This window comes from Rhinatrema bivittatum, chromosome 10, assembly GCF_901001135.1.
Source record: "Rhinatrema bivittatum chromosome 10, aRhiBiv1.1, whole genome shotgun sequence".
In the NCBI taxonomy this organism is placed as follows: domain Eukaryota; kingdom Metazoa; phylum Chordata; class Amphibia; order Gymnophiona; family Rhinatrematidae; genus Rhinatrema; species Rhinatrema bivittatum.
In genome coordinates this window covers 48,383,200-48,407,833 of record NC_042624.1, presented here as the reverse complement: position 1 = coordinate 48,407,833, position 24,634 = coordinate 48,383,200, and the positions used below count along the sequence as shown (strand labels likewise).

At 42.3% G+C, this 24,634-nt stretch overlaps 1 protein-coding gene across 6 annotated transcripts in view; it reads right to left on the bottom strand.

Annotated features, from left to right (window-relative positions):
• RNPC3 (RNA binding region (RNP1, RRM) containing 3) overlaps window positions 1-24,634 on the bottom strand; it is a 143,135-nt gene that overhangs the window by 84,360 nt on the left and 34,141 nt on the right. For all 6 annotated transcript variants that reach the window (XR_003858896.1, XM_029617733.1, XM_029617731.1 and 3 more), the window contains exons 4-7: window positions 21,876-21,959; window positions 5,253-5,364; window positions 4,726-4,794; window positions 3,265-3,422 (exon numbers count right to left, since the gene is read on the bottom strand). Coding sequence is in view for 5 of the 6 variants with exons in the window: in XM_029617733.1 (XP_029473593.1) it covers window positions 3,265-3,422; window positions 4,726-4,794; window positions 5,253-5,364; window positions 21,876-21,959 (423 nt within the window). In the remaining variant the exon portion in view is untranslated. The remainder of the gene's footprint in view (window positions 1-3,264; window positions 3,423-4,725; window positions 4,795-5,252; window positions 5,365-21,875; window positions 21,960-24,634) is intronic.

Here is a 24,634-nt window from a genome sequence, read left to right as displayed (position 1 = left end):
TAAAATCATGAGAGGTCTAGAACGGGTAGATGTGAATCGGTTATTTACTCTTTCGGATAGTAGAAAGACTAGGGGGCACTCCATGAAGTTAGCATGGGGCACATTTAAAACTAATCGGAGAAAGTTCTTTTTTACTCAACGCACAATTAAACTCTGGAATTTGTTGCCAGAGGATGTGGTTAGTGCAGTTAGTATAGCTGTGTTTAAAAAAGGATTGGATAAGTTCTTGGAGGAGAAGTCCATTACCTGCTATTCACTTAGAGAATAGCCACTGCCATTAGCAATGGTAACATGGAATAGACTTAGTTTTTGGGTACTTGCAGGTTCTTATGGCCTGGATTGGCCACTGTTGGAAACAGGATGCTGGGCTTGATGGACCCTTGGTCTGACCCAATATGGCATTTTCTTATGTTCTTAAGATGATTATTGGTTTTTATTGTATAATTATTTTAATTTGAATTTTGTAATCTGTTTAGGAAGTTTTAGTTTTTAATTTTCTTCAAAATAGATTTTATTGTATAACTTAAGACCTTGTCATTTTATCTTGCAATGTACATTAAAACATGAATCTGTAATCTGCTTAGTATGTGTCATTATAAGTGGAATACAGATATTTTAAATTAAATATCCTTTCCTCCAGTAGAGCTTCCATTACATTTTCCCCAACACTAAGGTAAGAATAACCGGCCTGTAGTTCCCAGCATCCTCGCCATTACCACTTTTACAAAGAGGGACCACATCCACCCTTCAGTTTCATGGGACCATTCCCATCTCCAAAGATCCACTGAAAAGGTCCTTCAGCAGACCCGCTAGAAATTCTTTGCATTTTTGCTGGTTTCTCTTCATATGCTGCCATCCCTACCCTTCTTAAAAAAATTATAGTCCAAAAAAAAGGGATAATTAGCTCTTTATGTAAAAGAAAATATGAAATCAATTACAATTCAGGAGGTGAGGGCTATATGGGTAAAAAGACAACCCAGTAAAGAGACAACCGTGGTTCACAAACAACCTCCGTAAACTCAAACAGAGCCTAAGGCACAAAGAAAGCAAATGGCGTAAGGCCCCCTGCCCCAGCACCTTAGCCGCCTACAAACTAGCTCTCCATCACTACAAGAACTCCACCCTAAGATCTAAAAGGGATTACTATGCTAGCAAGATCCATGACCATGTATTTGATGCTAAAGCTCTTTTCGCTTACGTATCTAACCTGACACATATCAACACTCCAGATATTCCCATACACCTACCTCAATCCAAAGCTGAAGAATTGGCTATTTTCTTCCAAGACAAAATATCTAACCTGCTAAAGCGATTGACCCCCAGTAACACTTCTCTCACTAATGCTCTGCAGATACTAAACAAAGGAACCTCCTTTGAATCATTCAAACCCATCACAGCCTCTAAGATCCTTCTGTTACTTAAGAAAATGAAACCTTCCTCCCACCCCCTCGACCAAATACCTACAAAGCTCCTCCTTCTAATACCGGAAACAATTTCCAAAACATTGGCAGATATCAACTGCTCTTTATCCCGGGGACTATTTCCAGATGACCTTAAACCAGCTTCTCTAAAACCGCTCTTAAAGAAACCTAATCTAGACCCCAAGGACCCCAACAACTTCCGCCCTATTTCCAATCTTCCATTTATTGCCAAGATCATGGAAAAGCTGGTCAACACTCAACTCTCCAACTACATTGAAGATCACAAAATACTTTACCCCTCCCAATATGGATTCCGTAAAGCTTTAAGCACGGAAACTCTTCTCATATCCCTGACAGACCATATCATCATGGGGCTAGACAAAGGCCAATCCTTTCTACTTATCCTCTTAGATCTTTCGGCCGCATTTGATACCGTTAACCACTCCATCCTCCTCAATCAACTGGCAAACATAGGAATTACAGGAACTGCACTATCATGGTTCAATACATTCCTCAGCAATAGAGGCTATAAGGTCAAAATCCATAATAAAGAATCCTCCCGCTATACTTCATCTTTAGGAGTTCCTCAGGGCTCCTCCCTTTCCCCTACGCTCTTTAATATATACCTTCTTACGCTTTGCCAACTGCTAACCCACTTGAAACTAACTCACTTCCTATACGCCGATGATGTGCAGATCTTGATCCCCATTAAAGAAACCATCACCAAAACTCTTGAATTTTGGGAAATCTGCCTTCAAGAAATCAATCTCCTTCTCACTAGTCTAAATCTGATATTAAATACGGCTAAGACGGAACTTCTTATCATCTCACCAGAAAATAGTAACCCCTCTCCGTGTCTTCCAACCAACCCACTTACTACCCAAACAAGGGACTTAGGAATAATTATCGACAACTGTCTTAACTTAAAATCCTTCAAACAAACAAACTACAAAAGACGGCTTCTATAAACTACAGGTTCTGAAAAGAATCAAACCTCTCCTTCACGTGCGAGACTTCAGAACGGTCCTTCAAGCAGTTATCTTTTCTAAGATAGACTATTGCAATTCTATCTTACTAGGTCTCCCTTCCGCATCCATTAAACCCGTTCAGATGCTCCAGAACTCAGCTGCGAGAATTCTGACTAACACCAGAAGAAGAGATCACATCTCTCCCACTCTCAAGAACTTACACTGGCTGCCAATACACTTTAGAATTATCCACAAATCCATCACTATCATCTATAAAGCTATCCATCACCATGCTATGCTTGATCTACAAATCCCACTCAGACGACACACATCCACTAGACCCATCAGAGAAGCCTACAGATGATCACTCCTCGTTCCCCAAACCAAAACCACTCACCATTTAACTTTCAGAGACCGAGCCTTCTCCACAGCCGGACCTTCACTATGGAATTCTATTCCTCCGGATCTGAGACAAGAACCATGCCTACCTACTTTCAGAAAAAGGCTTAAGACTTGGCTATTTAAGCAAGCCTTCCCAGATCCCAATTGAATGACAGCAACATCTTATAAGAGACTTCACAATATAATTAATATAAATAGTTAATCCTAACTGCTCGGTTATCTTACTCTAATTCTCTCCCCAGTTATGTTAACCTTGTTGTAATGTAACTTTATGAACTCTTTGCACTTGTTTATGTTCCGTTTTTTGTTCACACCCCCTTGTTATACGTAAACCGGCATGATGTGATTTTTAATCACGAATGCCGGTATAGAAAAACTCTAAATAAATAAATAAACGGAAAAGGAGCAAAAACACTTCTATCTATACTGAGGTAGTCTACAGATCGTACTATTGCTTGCAGAATTTATAGTACCTCTCTTTATCTTCCTCATCCCCACTTTCATATTCTGATTCTTCTCTACTAGACACTTGCATGTCATAGTCATCGTCGTCTTCTGGCAAAGGAGGATCTTCTGGAGGGAAAGGAGGAATAGGAGGCGGTAGCACAGGAACTGGCAGATAATCCTCATACTAATGAAGGAAGGAAAACAGAACACAAAAACAAAATATATATCTCGTAACCTTTAGTAAAAAGCTGCTCAACTTTCAGAAAAACAAGTCAGTTTGGCAAAATTCTACAATGGAACATATATTCTAAAACATATTTCTCTATAACTTGGTCTCTCACTATATTGTACAACTTACTGTTAGAGAATTTAAGATTGAATTTCTGGGATAATTTTTCTTCAAATGATTTTTTCTTGTTTACTTAATTTCTGTGTTCCTTCTTATTGAGATCTTATATGCTGAGATGTTTAAATTTAAAAGTTAACATACAGGATCCGATTTTCAAGGTTTTACACGCATCAATGGCTTTTGAAAATTGCTCTGGATGTTGTGTGAGAAACTCACACATGTATTTCTATGCATACATAAAAGAGGAGTTCTGAGGGAGGTAGAGTTGGGGCAGGGAATTTATTTATATGTGTACTTCCAATTTTCAGAAGTGGGGGGTTAACATACATGAGCAGCGAAGAAGTCTGCTCTAATTTTCAAATCATACTTATGAATGTTAAGTCAGCTTTGAAAATGTGTGCAAGTACTTTCTACTTGTGGACTTTAGCTCTATGTACAGTGATAAAATTACTCTTCCTTTTTAAAAATTCAAAGGCCTGTGGCATAGTTCTTAGGCAAGAGACAAGCAAGTTCTATCAAATCTCAGCGTCATCTTAACATTTCCCATAAGTTTCTGCTTTTAATATTATCTATATTTTATCTACTAATGTTTATCCAATATTTATCCTGATAAAGGATACTACTGCTGCTTATAAAATTAAATTTTTCACAGATGCTCATAATTTTAACACTGCAAAGTACTGAGTTACATTTTTATTCCCTCCCTAAGGGAAGAAACTCTTGTGATGACATTTTCTCAAAGTCAGCTTGCATTTATTTAGATTCTGCTTTTTGCACTTTTTTCAGTGCTTCAAAGTGGATTAAAGTTCAGGTACTGTAAGTATTGCCCTAATCCCCAGAGGGTTTACAATCTAAGGGTAAAGTGACAAGGTCACAAGGAGCTATAGCAGGAATCGAACCCTGGTCTTCTGGTTCATAGACGGCTGCTCTAACCACTAGACTACTTCTCCACTCCATGCATGCCTACTTTTTCCTGATAAAGTACTTTGTTTTGATTTATTTTTTGTCCAAGCAATAGCATAGGTTTAATATATTTTTAAATGCTATTTTTGAAAAGATCTTTATTAGCCTATCACAAATATAAAAAAAGAAATTACCCATTTCATTTAATATACGGTAAATTCTCAAAATGTCTTACTGTGGGAGGTCGAGCAGTCATGGGTCCAAAAGGAGTGGGTAGATTCATTTTATTCATAAGATGTAGAACCTAAAACATGTTGATAAATGCAAGTCTTTTTTAAAAAAATATACTTTTTAATTACAGTTTAGCTTATTGACTTGTTCTCTTACCTATCACACATATGATTTTTAATATTACAATAATTTTGAATTCACTATACAGCCTTCATAATAGCAACTGCATATCTAATCTAAAATAATAAAACTATAGACTGTATTGTCACATCAAAAGCAGCTTACACATTACCACCATTGTATTTGTCCTATGAGTACATCAATACTGATATTCAGTAAAAAAAAAAAAAAAAATATATATATATATATGATTAGAAAACAGATTTTATTAGCAATCTTAAGTCTAACATAGGAAAAATGACATTCTTTACAATATTAGTTACAATAATATTTACTTTACTGTATATTCAACAGCACATTTGCAGACTATGCTGTCACATTCCATTAAAATAAAAAAAAATCTGACATTACCTGAACATAGAACTTTGGCACACTTGCCAATGCATTAGCAATATTTGTCAAAACTGTATTTGAGGGTGGAGGATACAGGTATTTCAGGAAAGAATTCAAAGGAAATGTCAATCTGTGGGGAAAAAAAGAATATTCAGCTGAAGAGACTATCAATATAATTTTTATACTTATTTTATATAATTATTATGATACAGAGGCCAATGTACTAAAGTGTTTTTATCATCAACCATTTGTGTGTTATAGCTAGCATAAATGACCAATGTTAATGATATGGAAATGGGTTTTCCATTTATTTACTAGAGTAAAAGTCAGCATATTTTACGTATAGTCCTGTTTTTTCTTATGCATTAACAAGTCTGTGTTCACTTTTCCACGATAACATTTTTCTATGTGCTAACACATCATGAGCTGTTTTGCACCTCATTTGTATAGCTTTTTGCATAAAAATTCTCACAACCTAATAAAAGTGCAGTAAAAGTACTGTTAATGCACATAAACTTATGAAAGCCTTAGCACACTTTTTCTACTTTGGCTCTCAAAAAGAGACAGCATAATTATTTAACCATGGAGGTTCATATTCAGTAAGCGGTTTAGTGTACAAGGTTATCCGGCTAAATTTTTCCATGTGTTTGCTAACATATGGTAACACATTTTGTTTTTTACGATTCCTCTCACTTGGAGCATATTTTGCTAGATAAAACTGATTAGGAATAGATGGGAAGGGAGGGACATGAGGTCATAATAAATATTAGTTAATTTTGCACAGTTAAGAATCCTTCATCCATACTCCTTGATGTGGACCTGAAAGGGAATAAAGAATTTACCTTTTGTTTGATTGCTCTGGATTTATGATGTTGCATTTGTCCTTTTTTTCCCCTTTATTTTTAATGCAATAATCATTAAAACACTAAAAAAATGGTGGGGGGGCATATTCAGTAAGCCATTTAGTGGACAAGTTATCCGGTTAAAGTTAGCCAGACAACTTGTCCCATATATTCAGCCGCTGAATATTCTTGTCTAAAAGATATCCAGCTACAGTTAGCCAGATAACTTAAAAACCTAAACATCTATGTCTGAATATAACTGGTTAGATTTTTAAGTTATCTGGTCTTGATGGCCGGATAACTCTTTACTTAACCGGATATCTTTGAAAATATCCGGTTAAGTAACACAGTAAAAAGAAAAAGAAAAATGATTTGCGGGCCAGCAGCCCGATGCCCACCTCCCTCCCCATTATGATCATATTGCCCCCCCCCCCCCCAATACAGTAAAATGTGCCAAGATAGTGAAGAAGGAGGTTGGGGCTATTTCATATTTTTGTAATCCAAGGCTCCCTGCCAGCCCCCCTTCCCACACTTTTCCCATCCACTCTCATAATAATCATTAGCCCCCCTCCCCCCCAAGCCCAAGAAACCCTGCTGGGAGTGAAATAACCTCTTACCTGCTCCTGGCACTTCCAGCACCCTTCTACTCCCATGCTGCCAGTTTGTCATAACAGAACTGTCCTCCTTGTCTTACTTTGCTTTTCCTGATATTTATGCCTGCCCTTCTCGGTCTATGTTTATTGTACTTTTTTTTTTTTTTTAATGGCAAGTTACTTGGTCCTACCATTTTCATTAGCTCCTAAAAAATATATTGGCCTCTCTTTCTCCTTTTCCCTTCTAATCTGCCTTATACAGAGATCTGTCACCTTTTTAATGTTCACTTGTATCACTGACCAAAGTTCCTCCACACCCCAATTACTCATTCATCTTTTAGCCATCCTTCCTGCAGTACAGTATCTTTGCTTTAGCATAGTTCAGTTAAAGGGGGAGAAACCTCCCGAAAGTCCCCTGGAACCCGTTTCTGTGAACGTGGGCGCATCGCGCTGAAGATTCAACATGGCCGCCGTTCCCGCCAATGGCGGCAACGTGGCCGGCCCGCGCCGCCCTGGCCGCGGAGGAGGAAGCCCGGCAAGAGGGCTGCCTGGCTGCGAGGTGCCCTCCCCGCCGGGAAGGCATCTGGAACAAATCCTCTCCCTTGAAATTCGCGACCCCGGCTCGCCGCAGGCCGCGCAACGGGACGGCCGTGGCATGGCAGCAGCCGGGATCGAGCGACTGAGGCCTCGGGGGGGGGGGGGGGGGGCCCGACGGGCGGAGAGGTGCCGCGGGGGGCCCAAAGGCCAACACAACCCGCCCAAAAAATCGCTGCTTGCCGCAAACGAGGCTCCCTGCGGCAGCGGGCCCGAGAAAAAAATTCAGCCCGGGACCGCGGGACAGCACTGGTCTCACGGAGAGGCCGGCCCCACCGGCTTCCGCGGGGCACCTGCGACGAAGAACGCTGAAAAAATAAAAATCTGTAAGGAAAAAAGACAGACAGAAAAACCCCTCACTTACCCCTCCAGGGAAAGGAGCACAGACGCAAGAGGAAGGCAGAACAGACTTACAATAGCCACGCCTCCCCAAAAATTGAAGGGCCTCTTTTTTTTTTTTTTTTTAAACCAAAACTTGATCCAAATTAAAGTGACAAGAGAGGAAAGAAGGTAAAGAATTGAAAAGCCTCTGCCACCCTGGGGAAGCCGCTGGTTCCCCAACTCTCATCTGCTGGAGTCAGAAAGATACTGAGCTCCAGCAGAGGGTGCACTGGCTATTATGGTAACGCCCCCTCGAAGTCTGTTCTGACTCCATCTGCTGGACGGCGGACATAACCCACCGTCTGGAATGATCCTGGTACGTACAGGGAACATACAAATTATGCCTATTCGCCGATGACATCATGTTCACAGTTAGGAACCCGGAAACTTCCCTCACTGGTATAGAGGAAATACTGAACTTCAGTGATGCTTCCGGTTTTAAAGTAAACTGGGAGAAATCTGAGATTCTCAACATTACTTGCCCGCAAGATAGCCAACCATCTACGTTTGGTACATCCTTTTAGGTGGGCTACGCAAAAAATTAAGTATTTGGGTATACAATTATCCAGTCGCCCTAGGGAGTTGTTTCATTTGAATTATACGCCGCTGATTTACAAAATATTTCGAGATCTCGATATATGATCTAGGTTGCCGCTATCTTACTTGGGGCTTATAGCCACTATAAAAATGAATGTGCTTCCAAAACTGCTATATTTGTTCCAGGCACTTCCTATATCACTACCTAATAATCAGATTCAAAGATGGCAGAGGAAAATTTTTAGCTTCATTTGGAAGCATAGACCGCCTAGAGTCAGTAAACATGTACTATATCTGTCCAAACCAGAGGGTGGACTGGGGGTCCCAAATTTACACTGGTATCATGCCACTACTCAACTGCGCCCTCTGGTAATTTGGCATGACCCGAGAGAATCTAAACACTGGGCCCAAATGGAGCAACAATATATGGAGGGTATGCTGCTGTATGCTATACCATGGCAGCCAAGAAAAACTTGGAAGGACCGCCCTGCAATGCTTCCAACTACCAGAACAACTATGCAGTACTGGGATAAATGGAAAGGGAAACTGCTGGGGAGTAAGGAATATTCTCATCTTACTAATCTTTTTCATAATAGGACCTTTACTCCCAGTCTCCAGATTCGGTCCTTTGAGACATGGAAGGCTAGCGGTTTAGTCTGTTTGGAACACATTTGGGGGAGAGATAAATTCATTTCGTTTTCTTCGCTGTGCAGGGAATGTGGTCTACCTGATAATGAAGCTATGGCATATAATCAGATATATCATTTCTACAGAAGCCTTAATGTATCTAAAATATTGATATCGGGAGAGACTCTGAGGGGTATTGCTCCACACCCATTGTACATAACAAATTAATATCTAAATTGTATAAGTTACTCAATGCACCATTATCCATGCTGCCTTCTTTTAGGACACAGGACTTACCTATTGTACTGGAGTCAGAGGCATGGTCCAATATATATATCCAAATCAGTAAAGCCTCAGTATCTTCCAATATAGTTGAAAATGGCTACAAGCTATTATATAGATGGTATTACACAGCGGAGATGCTGCACAAGATGGCTCTTATCGAATCTGATCACTGTTGGAGAGGATGTGGGGTGACAGGTACTTTTCTGCACATGTGGTGGACTGGGGATTGTAGTGTACCATTATGGACTGGCTTGCAAAATTTGATTTCCCGTATATTGGATGATAAAGTGGACATCTCAATGGACTTTGCACTATTGCATAACACGGAGGGAGTATCAGGGACCGCAACTCATCCGTTTTGCCTCCAGGCTTGCATCGTTACACGTATGGAGATTGTCTGTGCATGGAAGTCGACGCACAGCCCACAGATTTTGGCTGTGTTAAGAAGAATGGATTCTGTATGCACCATGTACAAAATCACAGCAGCAAAGAGGCAAAATTTACAGTCTTTCTACAATACATGGGAGGCTTACCTTAGATGGCGTGAGACTAACGATGGGTCAGTTTAATTGAAGAAGAAGAACCAAGGAAGAGTTTTGAATCATTCAGACTTTTTTTTATTGCATAACAATATTAGGCTGGCACTGGGAAGGAGGCGGGTGGGCTTCAATTTGGGAAAAAGAAATATGTAACTTTTGGTGTTGTATTTGTTTTTACAAGTTGTTTAGAATGTGTTGTGTTCAATACCAATAAAACTATAAATTATTAAAAAAAAAAAAAAAAAGAGTAAGAAGCTAAGCCCATGTACAGGTAGAGAAATGGGAACTCATACACTGCCGATCCCACTGCTGAGCACAAAATGGGACCCACCCAACAAACAAGCATCAACATTTTTAAAACAAGCAATCCAACACTGACATTTATCTGATTAAACCATGGGATTGCAAGCCCTCAGGAAATGAAAGTAGCCGCTCTATTTCCATACTGTTTTGATAGAGTGAAAAAAATACCTGACCCTACAACCTACTGCTAGTTAATTTACTGTCTGACAAGTAAAATTAATTGAATGCTTATTGAATAGCATTATACAAGAGCAGCGTTATTAAATAATGGGTGAATATCAGCATGTTAAGTACAATGAGATCAAGGGCAAAACAGATGGAGAAATCTGGAAAAGGACAAATGGGTTTTGCTACTATATAATTTAAAATTGTATGAAAAGATCTACAGCTGTGGAAAGATCTACCTCAAATACTATAATAGTTGCTAGATGACAGTCTTGTGGGACAACTGAAACAAGCTACTAGATCTGCTTATATGTCCAATGGTCATGCAAATTCCAATTTATTTTTCACATACTGTAAGCACATTGTGAGTTTAGGGGTAGATTTTAAAAGGCATGGACATGTGCGCATGTTATAAAATTGGTGGGTTGCACGTATGTGTGGGCGGCGCGCATTTTTCACACTGTAACACATCCCTGCCCCTCCCCCTAAACCCTTGTTTTGCAACTTACTTCAGCTTGGGAGCTGAAGTAAGTTGCGCGTGCCGGCAGCTGCGCGAGGCTCTGGGACAGCGAACAATGGTGCCCCACCCGCCCAGAACATGCCCCCAGCCTGCCCCTTGCAGGAAGGTCGGCACTTGTGCGTGCCCCAGCCTTTATGCGCGTGACCGGGCCTTGTGGAAAATTGGCTCGGCGTACACAAGGCCCAGCCACACTCGTAAAGGCCAGAATTTACTCGCGCAGCAAGTTGAAAATCTACCCGTTAGGTTGTAAATTACATAAAATGTTCTTTCTTTGATGGAATCTGTGATATATCGGAAACACTGGGACTCATCTGAGATCTTGCTAGGAACATTGAAAAGAAGCAGACTAAGCAACTGACTTAAAATAGAGCTCTCCAGACAATCATCCTACTATCAAGTTAAACATTTACATTTTTAACATAAGAACATAAGAAAATGCCATACTGGGTCAGACCAAGGGTCCATCAAGCCCAGCATCCTGTTTCCAACAGTGGCCAATCCAGGCCATAAGAACCTGGCAAGTACCCAAAAACTAAGTCTATTCCATGTAACCATTGCTAATGGCAGTGGCTATTCTCTAAGTGAACTTAATAGCAGGTAATGGACTTCTCCTCCAAGAACTTATCCAATCCTTTTTTAAACACAGCTATACTAACTGCACGAACCACATTCTCTGGCAACAAATTCCAGAGTTTATTTTCAGATATACTGATTGAGAGGTTAAGTACCCCTATAATGTCCTGTCAGAGAAAATGGATGTACTATTAGAGCTGAAATCTGTATTAATACAATTAAAATAGCTAGTACATTTTAAAAACAGTACGGAAGTACTTTCACATGCATGGTAAAAAAAAAATCATGAATGTGAAATCATTTAAATATAATGGAACCCCATCTACCAAAGGATCTTTTAAATACTGGTTTGATAAAAGCCATTATGTAATATGAGACAAATCAGATTGTTCTTGTGTGGGATGCTCAGCAATTGCATACCTACTATGTTTTGTAATTTCAATCATTTCTGTCACCTCACTACTACACAGAAAAATGGAATATGAATATGTGTTGCTTCTGTAGCATATCTGATCAGACTGTAGGTTAGTCTAATGTCAGTTACCTATCTGACAACAGCAGCTTCAGAAAGACAATATTGTAGGCTATGAGTTCTAATTTTATTGGCATATATTAAATGAGTAAAAAGATATTTTAAATAGTAAAATGCGCAGAAATGAACTGCAATTCACAAAAATATCACCCAAGAGCAACCATGTGGTCTCTCTCCATGTATTTTAATCACCAGAGACTGAAGAAAGACTGCCTAGCCAGAGGACCTTGTAGAAACTTTAAAAAATATGTTTAACGTAGTAAATAAATAAATGTAGAAATTATTGATAAGCACCGACCTCACACAGGCTACAAAAAATCAAATGGAACAAGAGTTATCACTAGATGTGATAATTGTAAAGATAACACTAGGTGAAAACTTCTAGGGGCGTAAATTATTATGGTAATTTCAACTATCAAACCTAAAAATTTCCTGAAGAAATTATCAGGCATAAATTATAAATGTGTGAGTTGTATTTTTCATCGGTTCCTTTTCCAAGTATGTTCTATTTTTCTAACTAAAGTTACAGAAGTACCTATCATATGACACACCAGAATATACAATTAATTGGATAGCACTGCTCACAAAACATCCTTAAGCATTGCAATTTTTTTTTTAAATCTGATCTGAACATTTTTATTCTATAAAAAACAAAAAACCATGAAAGTTTTTTTTAATAATATTTGTATTGAGTTTTTCAAACTATATAATACATCAACAGCATTTACAAATATACAAGGCTATTACAATGGAACACAACACCCATCCTTCCCTCCCCCTTTTAAAAACTTTAACCACTCATGTTTCATTTTTCACCCCTTTAATAAATCTGGACATTACTTGCGCTTTAGCCAAATTCACCAACATCCGTCCCAATTTATTACCATGCTGAAACACAAAATTAGCTGCTCTTTGATGGAGAAGATCATTTAATACCTTTTGAGATGCTCAAAATTTAGAATCCCAATCCTCCATAAGAAATTTGTTCATTAGCAATTTATAATTAGCTAGGTGTTTTTCCAAATCAAGAATATTTTGATTGATCAACTTTTTTTTTTTTTTTTTTTTTTTTACCACTATGTGGTTAATTTCCCCTCTAAGGACAGTCTTAGGTTTCCCAGTACAAAACGGATCTCCTCCATGCTGCGTATTTGCCTACACAAATTGCTGCCATTTCTGAGCTAGAAAAGATTTAAATAGTGGGTCATCTGTTATCCATGCTGGCATTTTCCAATCATTGATCTCGGGCTTCCCTCTACTTCCCATCAACATACAACGAACAGCGCAATGTTCAGAGATTCTGAGTTTACCAATGGTCGAGTTCACACTTGTGAGAATAGTGATTCTGAAATCAAAATATAATCTATTCTGGATTTAGACGAATATGCTCTAGCATAGTGGGTGAAGTCCTTTTCACCAGGGTGAAGCACTTGCCACAAATCTATCGGCCCTAAAGAGTTACACAGAAAGGACACTCGTATCCATTGGGATGGGACAAGATTTTGGCACCTGTGTTCTTTTCTAAAGTAGGGTCCACATACAATTTAAATCCCACCCTAAAATTATTGGAGAAGGTCCTAACTCTATTAAATATTTCACCAGCGCAGCCAAATATGTATGATCATATTGATTTGGTGCATATACCAAATCCAGTATAAATTCCCTCGCTTTACCAGGATATCTCTCCCCCCTCTGGGTCTGCCAAGAATTTCTCCATTGTAAAAACTATTTTTATGCGATAATATGGCTTCGCCATTATGTTTAGAAGTACCAGAAGCCGAAAATACTCAATTACACCGCTTCCGCATTTTTTTGGTCATCCTCTCTCATATGCGTTTCTTGTAAAAAAAAAAAAAATATATATGATCATACTTTAGCCAATTAATGTGTGCAAGAACCTTTTTCTGATTGGGAAGCCTAAACATACTACATTGTAGGACATAATCTTAACCTGTGTACCCAGCTAGAAAATTAAACTTATAGTTACAAACCTGCCATAATTCCCAATCCCATAGACTCAGTGTCCAACCACCACAGCGAGAACCTTAACCACTACGCTTGGTCCTGCCACTTGATAAGCTCCACCAGTGCTCATTAGTATTTTAAATACCACACCAAGAACTTCAAACTTATTATCCCAACCCCGCCTCCAGAATTCCTACCCCCATCAACATCCTTCAACATAGAATATGGGTCTCCATTGAGAGCTTAAAGGTACATGTGTAAGGGTGCCAACACCCAGAATACCCCAAACATGTATCTTAAAACTATGAATATAGTGCAAAACCCATGTAAGAGTCCATAGAGCTGAATAAAATATCCATGTCACCCCCTCTATCTTATTTAAAGCATAACATCCTGCAGATGTATCAACAGTACACAGAGAATAGCCAAGCAAGAGACTCCTTGTTCTGGACATTGGAACATAGACAAGTTGACTCCAGCCTCTGAATCATTTTTGGCCCAACAAAGTGCATCAGATGCTGATACTGCCCCCACAGCTATTAATTTTGGATGTTTCCTGCACCCTCAATTTTGTGCCTTTTGAAGATTTGGATAGCGAAACATATCAAATGTTGCTAATCTTCTAGCAATCTTGATTAGACAGGAAGCGCGATTTCAAACGATGTCTGTTCTGAACAAGGACACACGTCCATTTTATAGACATGCGTGCAAAGCTTATCAGTGACTGTGGCTGCATGTCAGATTCCAGATTATAAATGATCTAAACTGCAGGAGTTCTCCTTAAAATTGCATTGAAAACCCTGTTTAGAAATGCGGGCACACATGTTGGGAAACCGCACATATGTAAATGAAGATCAAGTGATCTAGTGATACCAGCATTGGTGCACTTATACTGAGAACCACTGACATCGCCTTTGAAAAATCGTGACCCACTGCATGGTTTTTAATTTTTAAGGTCGACTCCAACATTATTCTCTGCATCAATGGCAGGGGTGGAGGAAATTTGAATCAAACAGTTACCAACAAGGGCCCTGAACTTGGAGGTCGGTGAAACAGATAAGTATGGGAAAATAAGTGTGGGAGCTTGCTGGGCAGACTGGACGGGCCAATTGGAGAAATTACTTACCTGATAATTTTGTTTTCCTTAGTGTAGACAGATGGACTCAGGACCAATGGGTATAGTTACTCCTGATAGCAGTTGGAGACGGATCAGATTTCAATATGACGTCAGTCCTAGTACATATACCCCTGCAGGAAGTGCAGCTCTTCAGTATTCTCCTCGAAAAGCAATTGTGGATATATGTATGACTGAATAACTTGGATAACTTGATTAACTTTCTTAATTTGAACTGGTTGAATTGGTTATAGCTGGAGACGGCCAGTACCCTCAACCGAGAAGCGTCGACACCCGGTAGGATGTGTGTTCTAGTTGGAGAAAGGCATGGCTTACCTGTGAATCATTCGCTGTCTGTGATGTCACTCGAGGATTCCATGAATAACGGCAGCCGTGGGTTGGATGCTGAGTCCATCTGTCTACATTAAGGAAAACGAAATTATCAGGTAAATAATTTCTCCATTTCCTAGCATGTAGCAGATGGACTCAGGACCAATGGAATGTAAAAAAGCTACTCCCGAGCTGGGTGGGAGGCTGCTCGTGACCCACTTAGTACTGCCCTTGCAAATACTGTGTCCTCTCTAGACTGAACATCCAGGCGGTAAAACCTGGAGAAAGTGTGGATGGAGGACCATGTCATTGCCCGACAGATCTCGGCGGGTGACAGCATATTCGTTTCCGCCCAGGACATTGCCTGGGCTTTAGTGGAATGGGCCTTGACTTGTAAAGGTGGTGGCTTGCCTGCTTCTACGTAGGCCGCCTTGATGACTTCTTTGATCCAGCGGGCTATGGTTGCTCGCGGGGCCACTTCCCCTTGCTTCTTCCCGCTGTGAAGGACAAATAGATGGTCCGTATTTCGCACGGATTCCGACCTTTCCAGGTATCGGACTAGGAGTCTGCCGACATTGAGATGGTGTAGACTTCGAGCCTCTTCCGAATTCTTATGCTCATCTGGCGATGGTAGCGAGATGGTTTGGTTGAGATGGAAGTGAGACACCACTTTGGGGAGGAATGACGGAACTGTGCATAACTGGATGGTTCCTGGAGTAAGTCTGAGGAACGGCTCCTGGCAGGACGGGCCGAACAGACTGCCAGCAGGAAGGCTGTCTTCAATGTTAATAGTCGGAGAGACAGGCCGCGGAGAGGTCTGAAAGAGGTTCCTGCTAGGAAATCTAGGACCAGGTTGAGGTTCCAAAGAGGCACTGGCCACTTTAGGGGTGGTCGGATCTGCTTGACTCCTTTTAGAAAGTGGGAGACATCCTGGTGAGAAGCTCTGCTGCCGCTCTCGCTATTGGTTCCGTAGCATGACAATGCTGCCACCTGTACCTTGATGGAGTTGAGAGACAATCCCTTCTATAGGCCGTTCTGCAGGAATTCCAGAATCGCAGGAATTTTGACTGAGCGTGGTATGATGTTGCGGTCCTCGCACCAGGCTTCGAATACTCTCCAAATCCTTATGTATGTTAGGGATGTGGAAAACTTGCATACTCTGAGCAGGGTGTCAATTACTGCCCCAGAGTATCCGCTCTTCCTCAGGCGAGTCCTCTCAATGGCCAGACCGTAAGAGAGAATCGAGCTGGATCCTTGTGGAGGATCGGTCCTTGTTGGAGCAGGTCTCTGTGTGGAGGTAGCGGGAGGGGGCTCCCTGTCAGCATTCTTCGCATGTCTGCATACCACGTTCTTCTTGGCCAGTCCAGGGTCACTAGAAGTACTGGGTCCCTGGTGGTGTTCTATCTTGTGGATGATTGCGCCCAATAGGGGCCACGGCGGGAAGGCGTATAACAGTCTCCTGTGGCCAGGTCTGTACCAGGGTATCGATTCCCTGGGACTGGGGTTCCCACCTGCGGCTGAAGAAGCTGGGCACTTGAGCATTGGACCGGTTTGCCAGGAGGTCCATGGTTGGTGTTCCCCAATGGTTTACTATCAATTGGAATGCTGTGGTCGACAGTCTCCATTCTCCTGGATCTAGACTTTCTCTGCTGAGGTAATCCGCAGTGAAGTAGTCTTTCCCGGCGATGTGGACGGCCGAGATCTCTTGAAGATTCGCTTCCGTCCATGACATAAGGGGGGTCTATTTCCAGAGACACCTGTTGGCTTCTGGTTCCTCCCTGACAGTTGATGTAGGCCACTGTTGTGGCATTGTCCGACATTACTCTGACCGCTTTGTCTTGGAGTCTGTGACCGAACCGTAGGCAGGCTAGTCTGACTGCCCGGGCTTCTAGGCAATTGATGTTCCATCCCAACTCTTGTTTGTTCCATTGCCCTTGAGCGGTTAGCTCCTAGCAGTGTGTTCCCCATCTTCGTAGACTGGCATCCGTGGTGAGCAGGATCCAGGTCGGCGAGGATAGTCTCATTCTCTGACTCAGATGGCCTTCCTGTAGCCACCATCGTAGTTGGGTCCGAACTCTGTTCGGGAGCTGAAGACACATGGTGTAGTTCTGGGGCAGTGGATTCCATCGTGATAGTAGTGATCGTTGTAGGGGTCTCATGTGAGCTCTTGTCCATGGCACTACTTCCAGTGTGGATGCCATGAGGCAGAGGACTTGTAGGTAGTCCCATGCTGTGGGGCGAATTTCGCTCAACAGGGCTTGTAACTGGGTCATCAGTTTTGATCTCATTGTCGGTGTCAGGATGACCTTGTCTTGTTTGGTGTCAAACCAGACTCCCAAGTATTCTAGAGATTGGGAGGGCTGCAGACAGCTCTTGTTTGTGTTGACCACCCACCCGAGGCTGTTGGTTGCCTGGTGGCTTTCCTCTGGGAATTTCGCCCTGATCAGCCAATCGTCTAGATAAAGGTGTACGCGGATTCCTTCCTTCCTCAGTGTTGCTGCCACCACCACTATGATCTTGAACGTCCGGGGTGCAGTGGCTAACCCGAATGGTAGTGCCTGGAACTGGTCGTGACGGTTCAGGATTGAGAAGTGTAGAAAACGCTGATGCTCTTGATGGTTCGGACTATGTAGGTAGGCTTCCGATAGATCCAGGGATGTAAGGAACTCTCCCAGTTGTATCTTCAGGCGACGGTTGACCGCCTTGAGGTCCAGGATGGGCCTGAGTATTCCTTCTTTCTTGGGGACAATAAAATGGAATAATGTCCAGTATTTATTTGTTGTGGAGGCATCGGTGTTATAGCCTCCAAGGCTAGTAGTCTGGTCAGTGTAGCTTCCACTGCCATCCTCTTGGAAAGGCCGTGGCAGGGGGATTCCACAAACTTGTCCAGAGGGAGGTGGTGGAATCCATGTAATATCCCTCTCGAATGATAGATAAGACCCACTTGTCCGAAGTTATCTCGACCCATCTTTGATAGAATAGGGCAAGTCTGCCCCCTATGGCTTCTTCCTTTGGACGGGTTGGCTGATTTTCATTGTGGGGTGTGGCTGGGGCCTGGGCCCGAGCTGGCTCCCCTTTTGCTCTGTTTGTTCCGAAAGGACTGGCTTCGGCCTACAGGGTGGGCCGCTTGATATGTGCTTCTATATGGGTTGAAGCGCTGTGATCCTCTGCCCCTGGAAGTTCGGGGGAAGGATCGCTGGTTTCTCTTATTCCTGTCCTCCGGTAGCCACGGCAGTGGGGACTTGCCCCATTTGTTGGCTAGTTTCTCTATTTCGCTTCCGAACAGGAGTGTTCCCTTGAAAGGCATCCTTGTGAGTCTCGTTTTGGAGGATGCGTCGGCCGACCAGTTTCGGAGCCAGAGTTGTCTTCTGGCTGCCATGGTGGATGATACTCCTCTAGCTGTGGTGCGCACCAGATCAGAAGCGGCATCCGTGAGGAATGATACTGATGGTTCCAGGGCCTCCCCAGGAGTGTTATTCCTAGTCTGTGATAAGCAGGCACGTGTCACTACGGCACAGCAGGCCGCGATCTGTAAAGACATAGCGGAGACGTCAAAGGACTGTTTGAGGATAGATTCCAGGGAGGGAGGATAGATTCCTGGTGGAGGGAGGAGCAGCATCCTTGAGTGCTGCTCCTCCCTCCACCAGGATAGTAGTGCGCTTTGAGACCGTTCAGACCATGGCATCCGCTTTCGGATATGCCAGGAGATCTTTGGCGGCTGGGTCCAGAGGGTACATGGCTGCCAGAGCATGCACCCCTTTGAACGTAGTTTCCGGGGCATCCCATTCCAGGTCAATTAGTTGCTGGACAGCTTGTAATAGTGGGAAATGACGGGAGGTCTGAGTGAGTCCCTCTAGTAGGGGGTTCATCTTAGGTTCCCCTGAGGCACTTGTGCCCGGGATAGCAAGCTCTTTTAAGCTGTGCGTGACCAGATCTGGAAGCTCGTCCCTGGTGAAGAAGCATCTTATGGTCCAGTGGGGCTCTGTCCCCGGGAGTTCCCCTTCCTCCAGGGGACAGAGTCCTCCATCCGAGTTGTCCGTGTCCCCGAAGGTGGGATCACTTCCCTGGGCATAGAGGGTCCCGGGATGTTGAGGTCCTTTGGCGGAGCTTGTGGCCGAATTATTGGAGGCCCCAGTTGCATGTGGACGAAGGTATGCAGACCTTTGAAGAATTCCACCTAGGAGATAGAAGCTGGGTCTAGACTAAGGGGCGCAGTGTCCCTGGGGAGTCCCATTTGAGGGGGGGTCCGCTGTGCAATGCTCGGTCCAGTGTACTGTCCGAGAGGCTGGAACCCGGTACTGGCTGGGGAGGGCCATGAGTTGAATCCCCTAGGGCCTCTTCACACTGTATACACAGGGCCGTGGCCTCCTCATGCTGTGCAGCTCTAATGTGGCATGCTGGGCAAAGGCCCCGAGTCTTGAGTTTCTTTTCCGGTGGTGCAATGGCTTGTGCGCGTAAAATACAGTTGTGCGCTCCGGTGTGTCGGAGTTATCCGCGTAGGTTAGTTGTGCGCACAGATCGAGTTGCATGCCCGGCACAGTAAGCACGTGGCTACGCGCGTCGTCTGTGCGCACGGGTCGGCGAACAGATCAAAATGGTGACGGCGACCACGTGGGCAATATGGTGACCACCTCGGAGGGTCTCCACATGGAAGGACCATCGGATCTAACCGGGGTCTAACCCTGCTAGGGCAGATCAATCCGGTGGCACTGGTCCCGGCTGGCGACCTGTGAGACTCCTCAACCTTCGGGGACCGGAGACTTAGATTTCTACCTTACCTTGTCTTGGCGCTTCCCGGTCTCGTTCCGGGCGGTCTCCAGCTGTGGGAGAAGAGGGAAAATACCTTCACTGCCGCACTCGAGGTTGCACCCGCTGCCTCTCAGCCTCACCCGATGTCGGGGGCTAGGTCCCCGCTGAGGAGCGGCCGCCGGACCGAGGCTTACCTCCGAGGGATCGCGGAAATCACCTCGGGAATTCTCAACTCTGGGAGGGACCCAATGGGTGTCACCGCAGGAGAGCGGGGCTCGTCTGTAGAGGTAAGATTTCTTCTTATTCTTTTGGTTTACTTAGGTGAAATTACTCTAACTCTGTGCGAGTGTGCATAGAGTCCCTAACTGCCATGAGACAGAAAATACTGAAGAGCTGCACTTCCTGCAGGGGTATATGTACTAGGGCTGACGTCAGATTGAAATCTGATCCGTCTCCAACTGCTTTCAGGAGTACACTATACCCATTGGTCCTGAGTCCATCTGCTACACGCTAGGAAATGGTCTTTTTCTGCCATCATTTCTATGACTCAGACCACAGTGCCAGCATTCCAGCGAACAGATTGAAGCAACTGTTCACCTCTACTCCAACCACCAGCATTATTTGTGGAACGCTTGAGTTACTCCTGACTTTAGTGGCTCCTCTCTTCCAGCACAAGGTCATAAACAATTTTCATAATTGTCAGTATCAAGTACAAATTAATGTTCCTCCGAACAACATAAATAAATGATTACAGGAACACACATATTTCTGATGTCACAGTCAGTGTTCTGGGCCTTGCGGCTGTTAAACGCTGCAACAACTTTTACTCACCGCACTGTGTACTCAGATTGTAATCCCGCTTTGAAACTTAATTAGATAAATTTGAACTGGCACACATTTAGCATTCTACAGCAGACTGTCAATGAATTTCTTGGCTGCCTCCATCTTGTTGAACAATTGTAAAGCTCCTGCATGCCATATGTGAAAGTGTGCCAGGTATTGTAGAGCAAATTTAATCTTTTTGCACCAGAATGGAACACAAAGGACTAAATTCTTTGTGATGAGACTTTAGCTGAGTAGTTTTGAAATGTGAGAATCTGCAGCTCTTAGTACTTCAAGTTCCTGCATTTTTGATAGGCTTACATAATTTGCCGTTTGTGAGCGAAACTGTAGACTTTAGTGATTGTAATATGGGATCGATATTCTCTATTGCATTTATTGCCCAACTGATGTGCTCTATTTTTAAGTCACCACAAAATCTGATACATTTAGGGCCTTAGACAGCCACTTTTCTATGAAGCCTGGCAAGTTGCGGTCTTCTATATTTTCCGGTAAGCCCACTAGCCTGATATTGTTTCTCTGTGACAGATTTTCAAGGTCCTCTATATTGTCTTTTTGCACTGCCACCTTTTTTTCCCCCAACACCATCAGCTTAACAGTGAGAGTGACTGAAGTCGTCCTCTAGCACAGACACCCTTCCTTCTACATTGTCCAGTCGCGGACCAAACTGAGATTATGGCTTTAAGGTCCGCTATTTGCTCCGAGATAGAGTCTAAAGTGGCAACCACAGCTGCAGTCAGCTCAGCTAAGGTCTCATTATTCAATGATGGCCTGTTTAATATCTTTTGTTCAGTGGCCATTTTGTCAGATACCACACATGGTTTTGTTTTGTTTTTTTCTTTGTCCTTCTTACCCCTTTTCAAGGGCACAATGCTTGGTGATTTATGTATATACTTGTCGATCGACATAAGCTGCTCTCACTGCTGTAAAAAGCAGTTGTCTTGATCACAGGATGGTGCAATTTTCATTCAATTTCCAGGAGATGGCATCCAGAGCTTTAAGAGACATATCTAACTAGGCTCACCAAATCACATGACCAAACATAAGAAGTTTTTGTGCAATGTAACTGGAGAAGTTATGCTGCCTGTGTCAAACGAAAAGAACTCAAATAATAATCAGGGAAAAACAATTTTGTGAAAGCAGAGTACTAACCCATGACTTGGAGCAATTCCACTCTCTATAGTTGGACGCTGTGGTTCTTTTGTTTCTCTTTCTTCTTCATCTGGTTCCTTAGAACTAGGTAAAAACACAGATAGGATAATTTTATAGCAAACTGAGCAACATGTAGCTAAAAAATGGACAAGTTCATTTAGAAAACTGGCATAACTTATGAGCATACATTCGCTTTAAAATTTATCCAAAATAGCACACTAACTTGCACAAAGTTACACCCTTTACATAAATGTATATATTAATTTATGCTCTTAAAGGCAAATTTTCAAAGTGGTTCCAGATGCAAGTAAGTAGCATGTACACATGCATATGCTATTTTATAAACGTTTCACACAAACATTTTACTAGAGGAGAAAAGGGGCAGTCTAGGAAGCATTCCAGGGTGGGACTCGGAAATACGAGCGGTAGTTGCTATTTTGTAAGCGATATACACCTATGCATTCCCAAACTTATTTGTACGTTTTTATAATCTACTAATTGACTTGTGCAAGGGAAACTGAATTTCTCGGTTACCTGCAGCTTTTGGGTGCGAGGTCTGGGAGAACTGGAGAAGGACTGGGTGAACTAGTGGGGGTATAGGCAAACTGGTGAATCAGAGTACTCACGTTAAGTATTTTCAAAATGGTATACATGCATGCTTTATAAAATACCTGTGTGTAACTCTGGGTGTTTATTCACACTGTGTCTATTTTGTGTATAAAATACACGCATGTATGTTTATAAAATGAGTAGAGCAAATATGCAATTTCTTGTATGAATGCATACCCGAACCTATGCACCTATTTTCAGAGCAAGTACTCCTGCTTCACAGTTTATAAAATACTAGCATTACATGCACATATCCCCTTATGCATACAAACGCTGGACCACAGATAGCTTCATACTTTTTAAAATACAAAAATATACTTGTGCTTTGTTTTTTCTGAAATTCCCCTATAAGTGCTGTGTTTAAATATTTAGGCAACGCTTATGTTCTTTGAGAAATCAATCAATTCTTTTTTTTAAGTGATTACAAAGTACATCTGTGCTTTCTTTTCTGTTACTGCTTATTTGTCCTTCATCAATGGTTTGTTCTCTTTATAGATAGCTCCAGGAGGATGCTGCCTTTTTGCTATTCTCTTACTGGATTGGAAATTGAATCCACATTATATTGAGGGCTGAATTTAAAGCTGCAATTTCTTTTTTTAAGTTTAATTTTCTTTATGTATGATATTGTTCAGCTCTCTTTCTAGTTCAGATGTATCTTGAATTTGTAATATGAAACTATAAATAAAGGTAAAAAGTAAATCCCAAATGCACTCCCCAGAAAGTCTCTTTTGTGCACATAAAATAATGCGTGAAATCACATTACACACACAAACCCCAGACAATTATATAACTTAAAACCCATATTTTAAGTGCATTAATGGCTTTGAACTCCCTAAAAATCTCCGGAACTGACCAGGTTTGTAAAGTAGAAAAAAAAATAAAAGCTAATCCTTGTGATTTTCAAGACTTTTAAATGTGATTCCCCATCGTCACTTCTGAAAATCCACCCACCCAAACTTGTGATGCCTCATATATAAACAATTCACTATACTTTGTACATGAGAAAATAGGAAAATTAGTTCTTATCTGCTAATTTTCCTCTAGTACACACATCAGACCAGACTCCTGGGTTTTACCTCCCTTCTAGCAGATGGAGACAGAGAAGTTTTACTGACACTGTCACTTAAGCTAGTGTGCCACCTGCAGTCCATCAGTATTAACCTGTACTCAAGCCAAGATGGAAAAGTATCCCCCAAAAAACTCAACGAAACCTTTCAAACATCTCCCGAACGAGCAGGAGGAGAATGAACCACTTAATCCAAACGACTCTTATGACCATATAAGTCAGAATATACAACCATCACCTGAGTCAAAAAAAAAACAAAAAAAAAAACCTGAAAAATCCTTCAGCATATATACAAAAACTACAGAGTGAGCGGACTATCCAAACCCGGGTAGGACTCTGGACTGATCTGTTGTACTACAGGAATGAAAATTATCAGGTAAGAATCAAATTTTCCTTTCCCTGTACGTACCCAGATCAGTCCAGAATCCTGGGATATACCAAAGCTTCCCTAAACCGGGTGGGACTGCGAGAGTCCTGCTTGAAGTACACTTTCCCCAAAGCCCATGGTTCTGGAGCATGAACGTCTAGACAATAATGCCTAGAGAAAGCGTCCAATGACTTGCAAGTAGCCGCCCTACAAATATTTTGTGGCGACACTAACTGGCATTCAGCCTAGGATGCCACCTGGAATGACTTGAGGGGCTCTCAAACCCTGAGGCACCAACCGTCCCATGCAAACGTACATCAAAACTATGGCCTCCTTCACCACTGTGCTATGGTCGCTTTTGAAGCTTTCTGTCCCTTCTTTTTACCACTGAAAAGAATGAAAAGATGATCAGACACCCTGAAACTATTTGTTACCTCTAGATAGCGTAACAACACTTGCTTCACATTAAGACATCTTAATTCTTTGTCCAAAGACATCGACCTATCCAAATTTGGAAAGGCCGGCAACTCCACTGACTGACTGATTCAAGCGAAAGGAGGAGACAACCTTCATAAGAAAGGAAGGTATCTTTCTCAACGAGACCCTCGTATCCGAAAACCTCAAGAAAGGCTCTCTGCATGAAAGGGCTTACAATTCCGAAATCTGCCTGGCCGAACAAATTGCCACCAGAAAAACAACTTTTAAAGTAAGATCTTT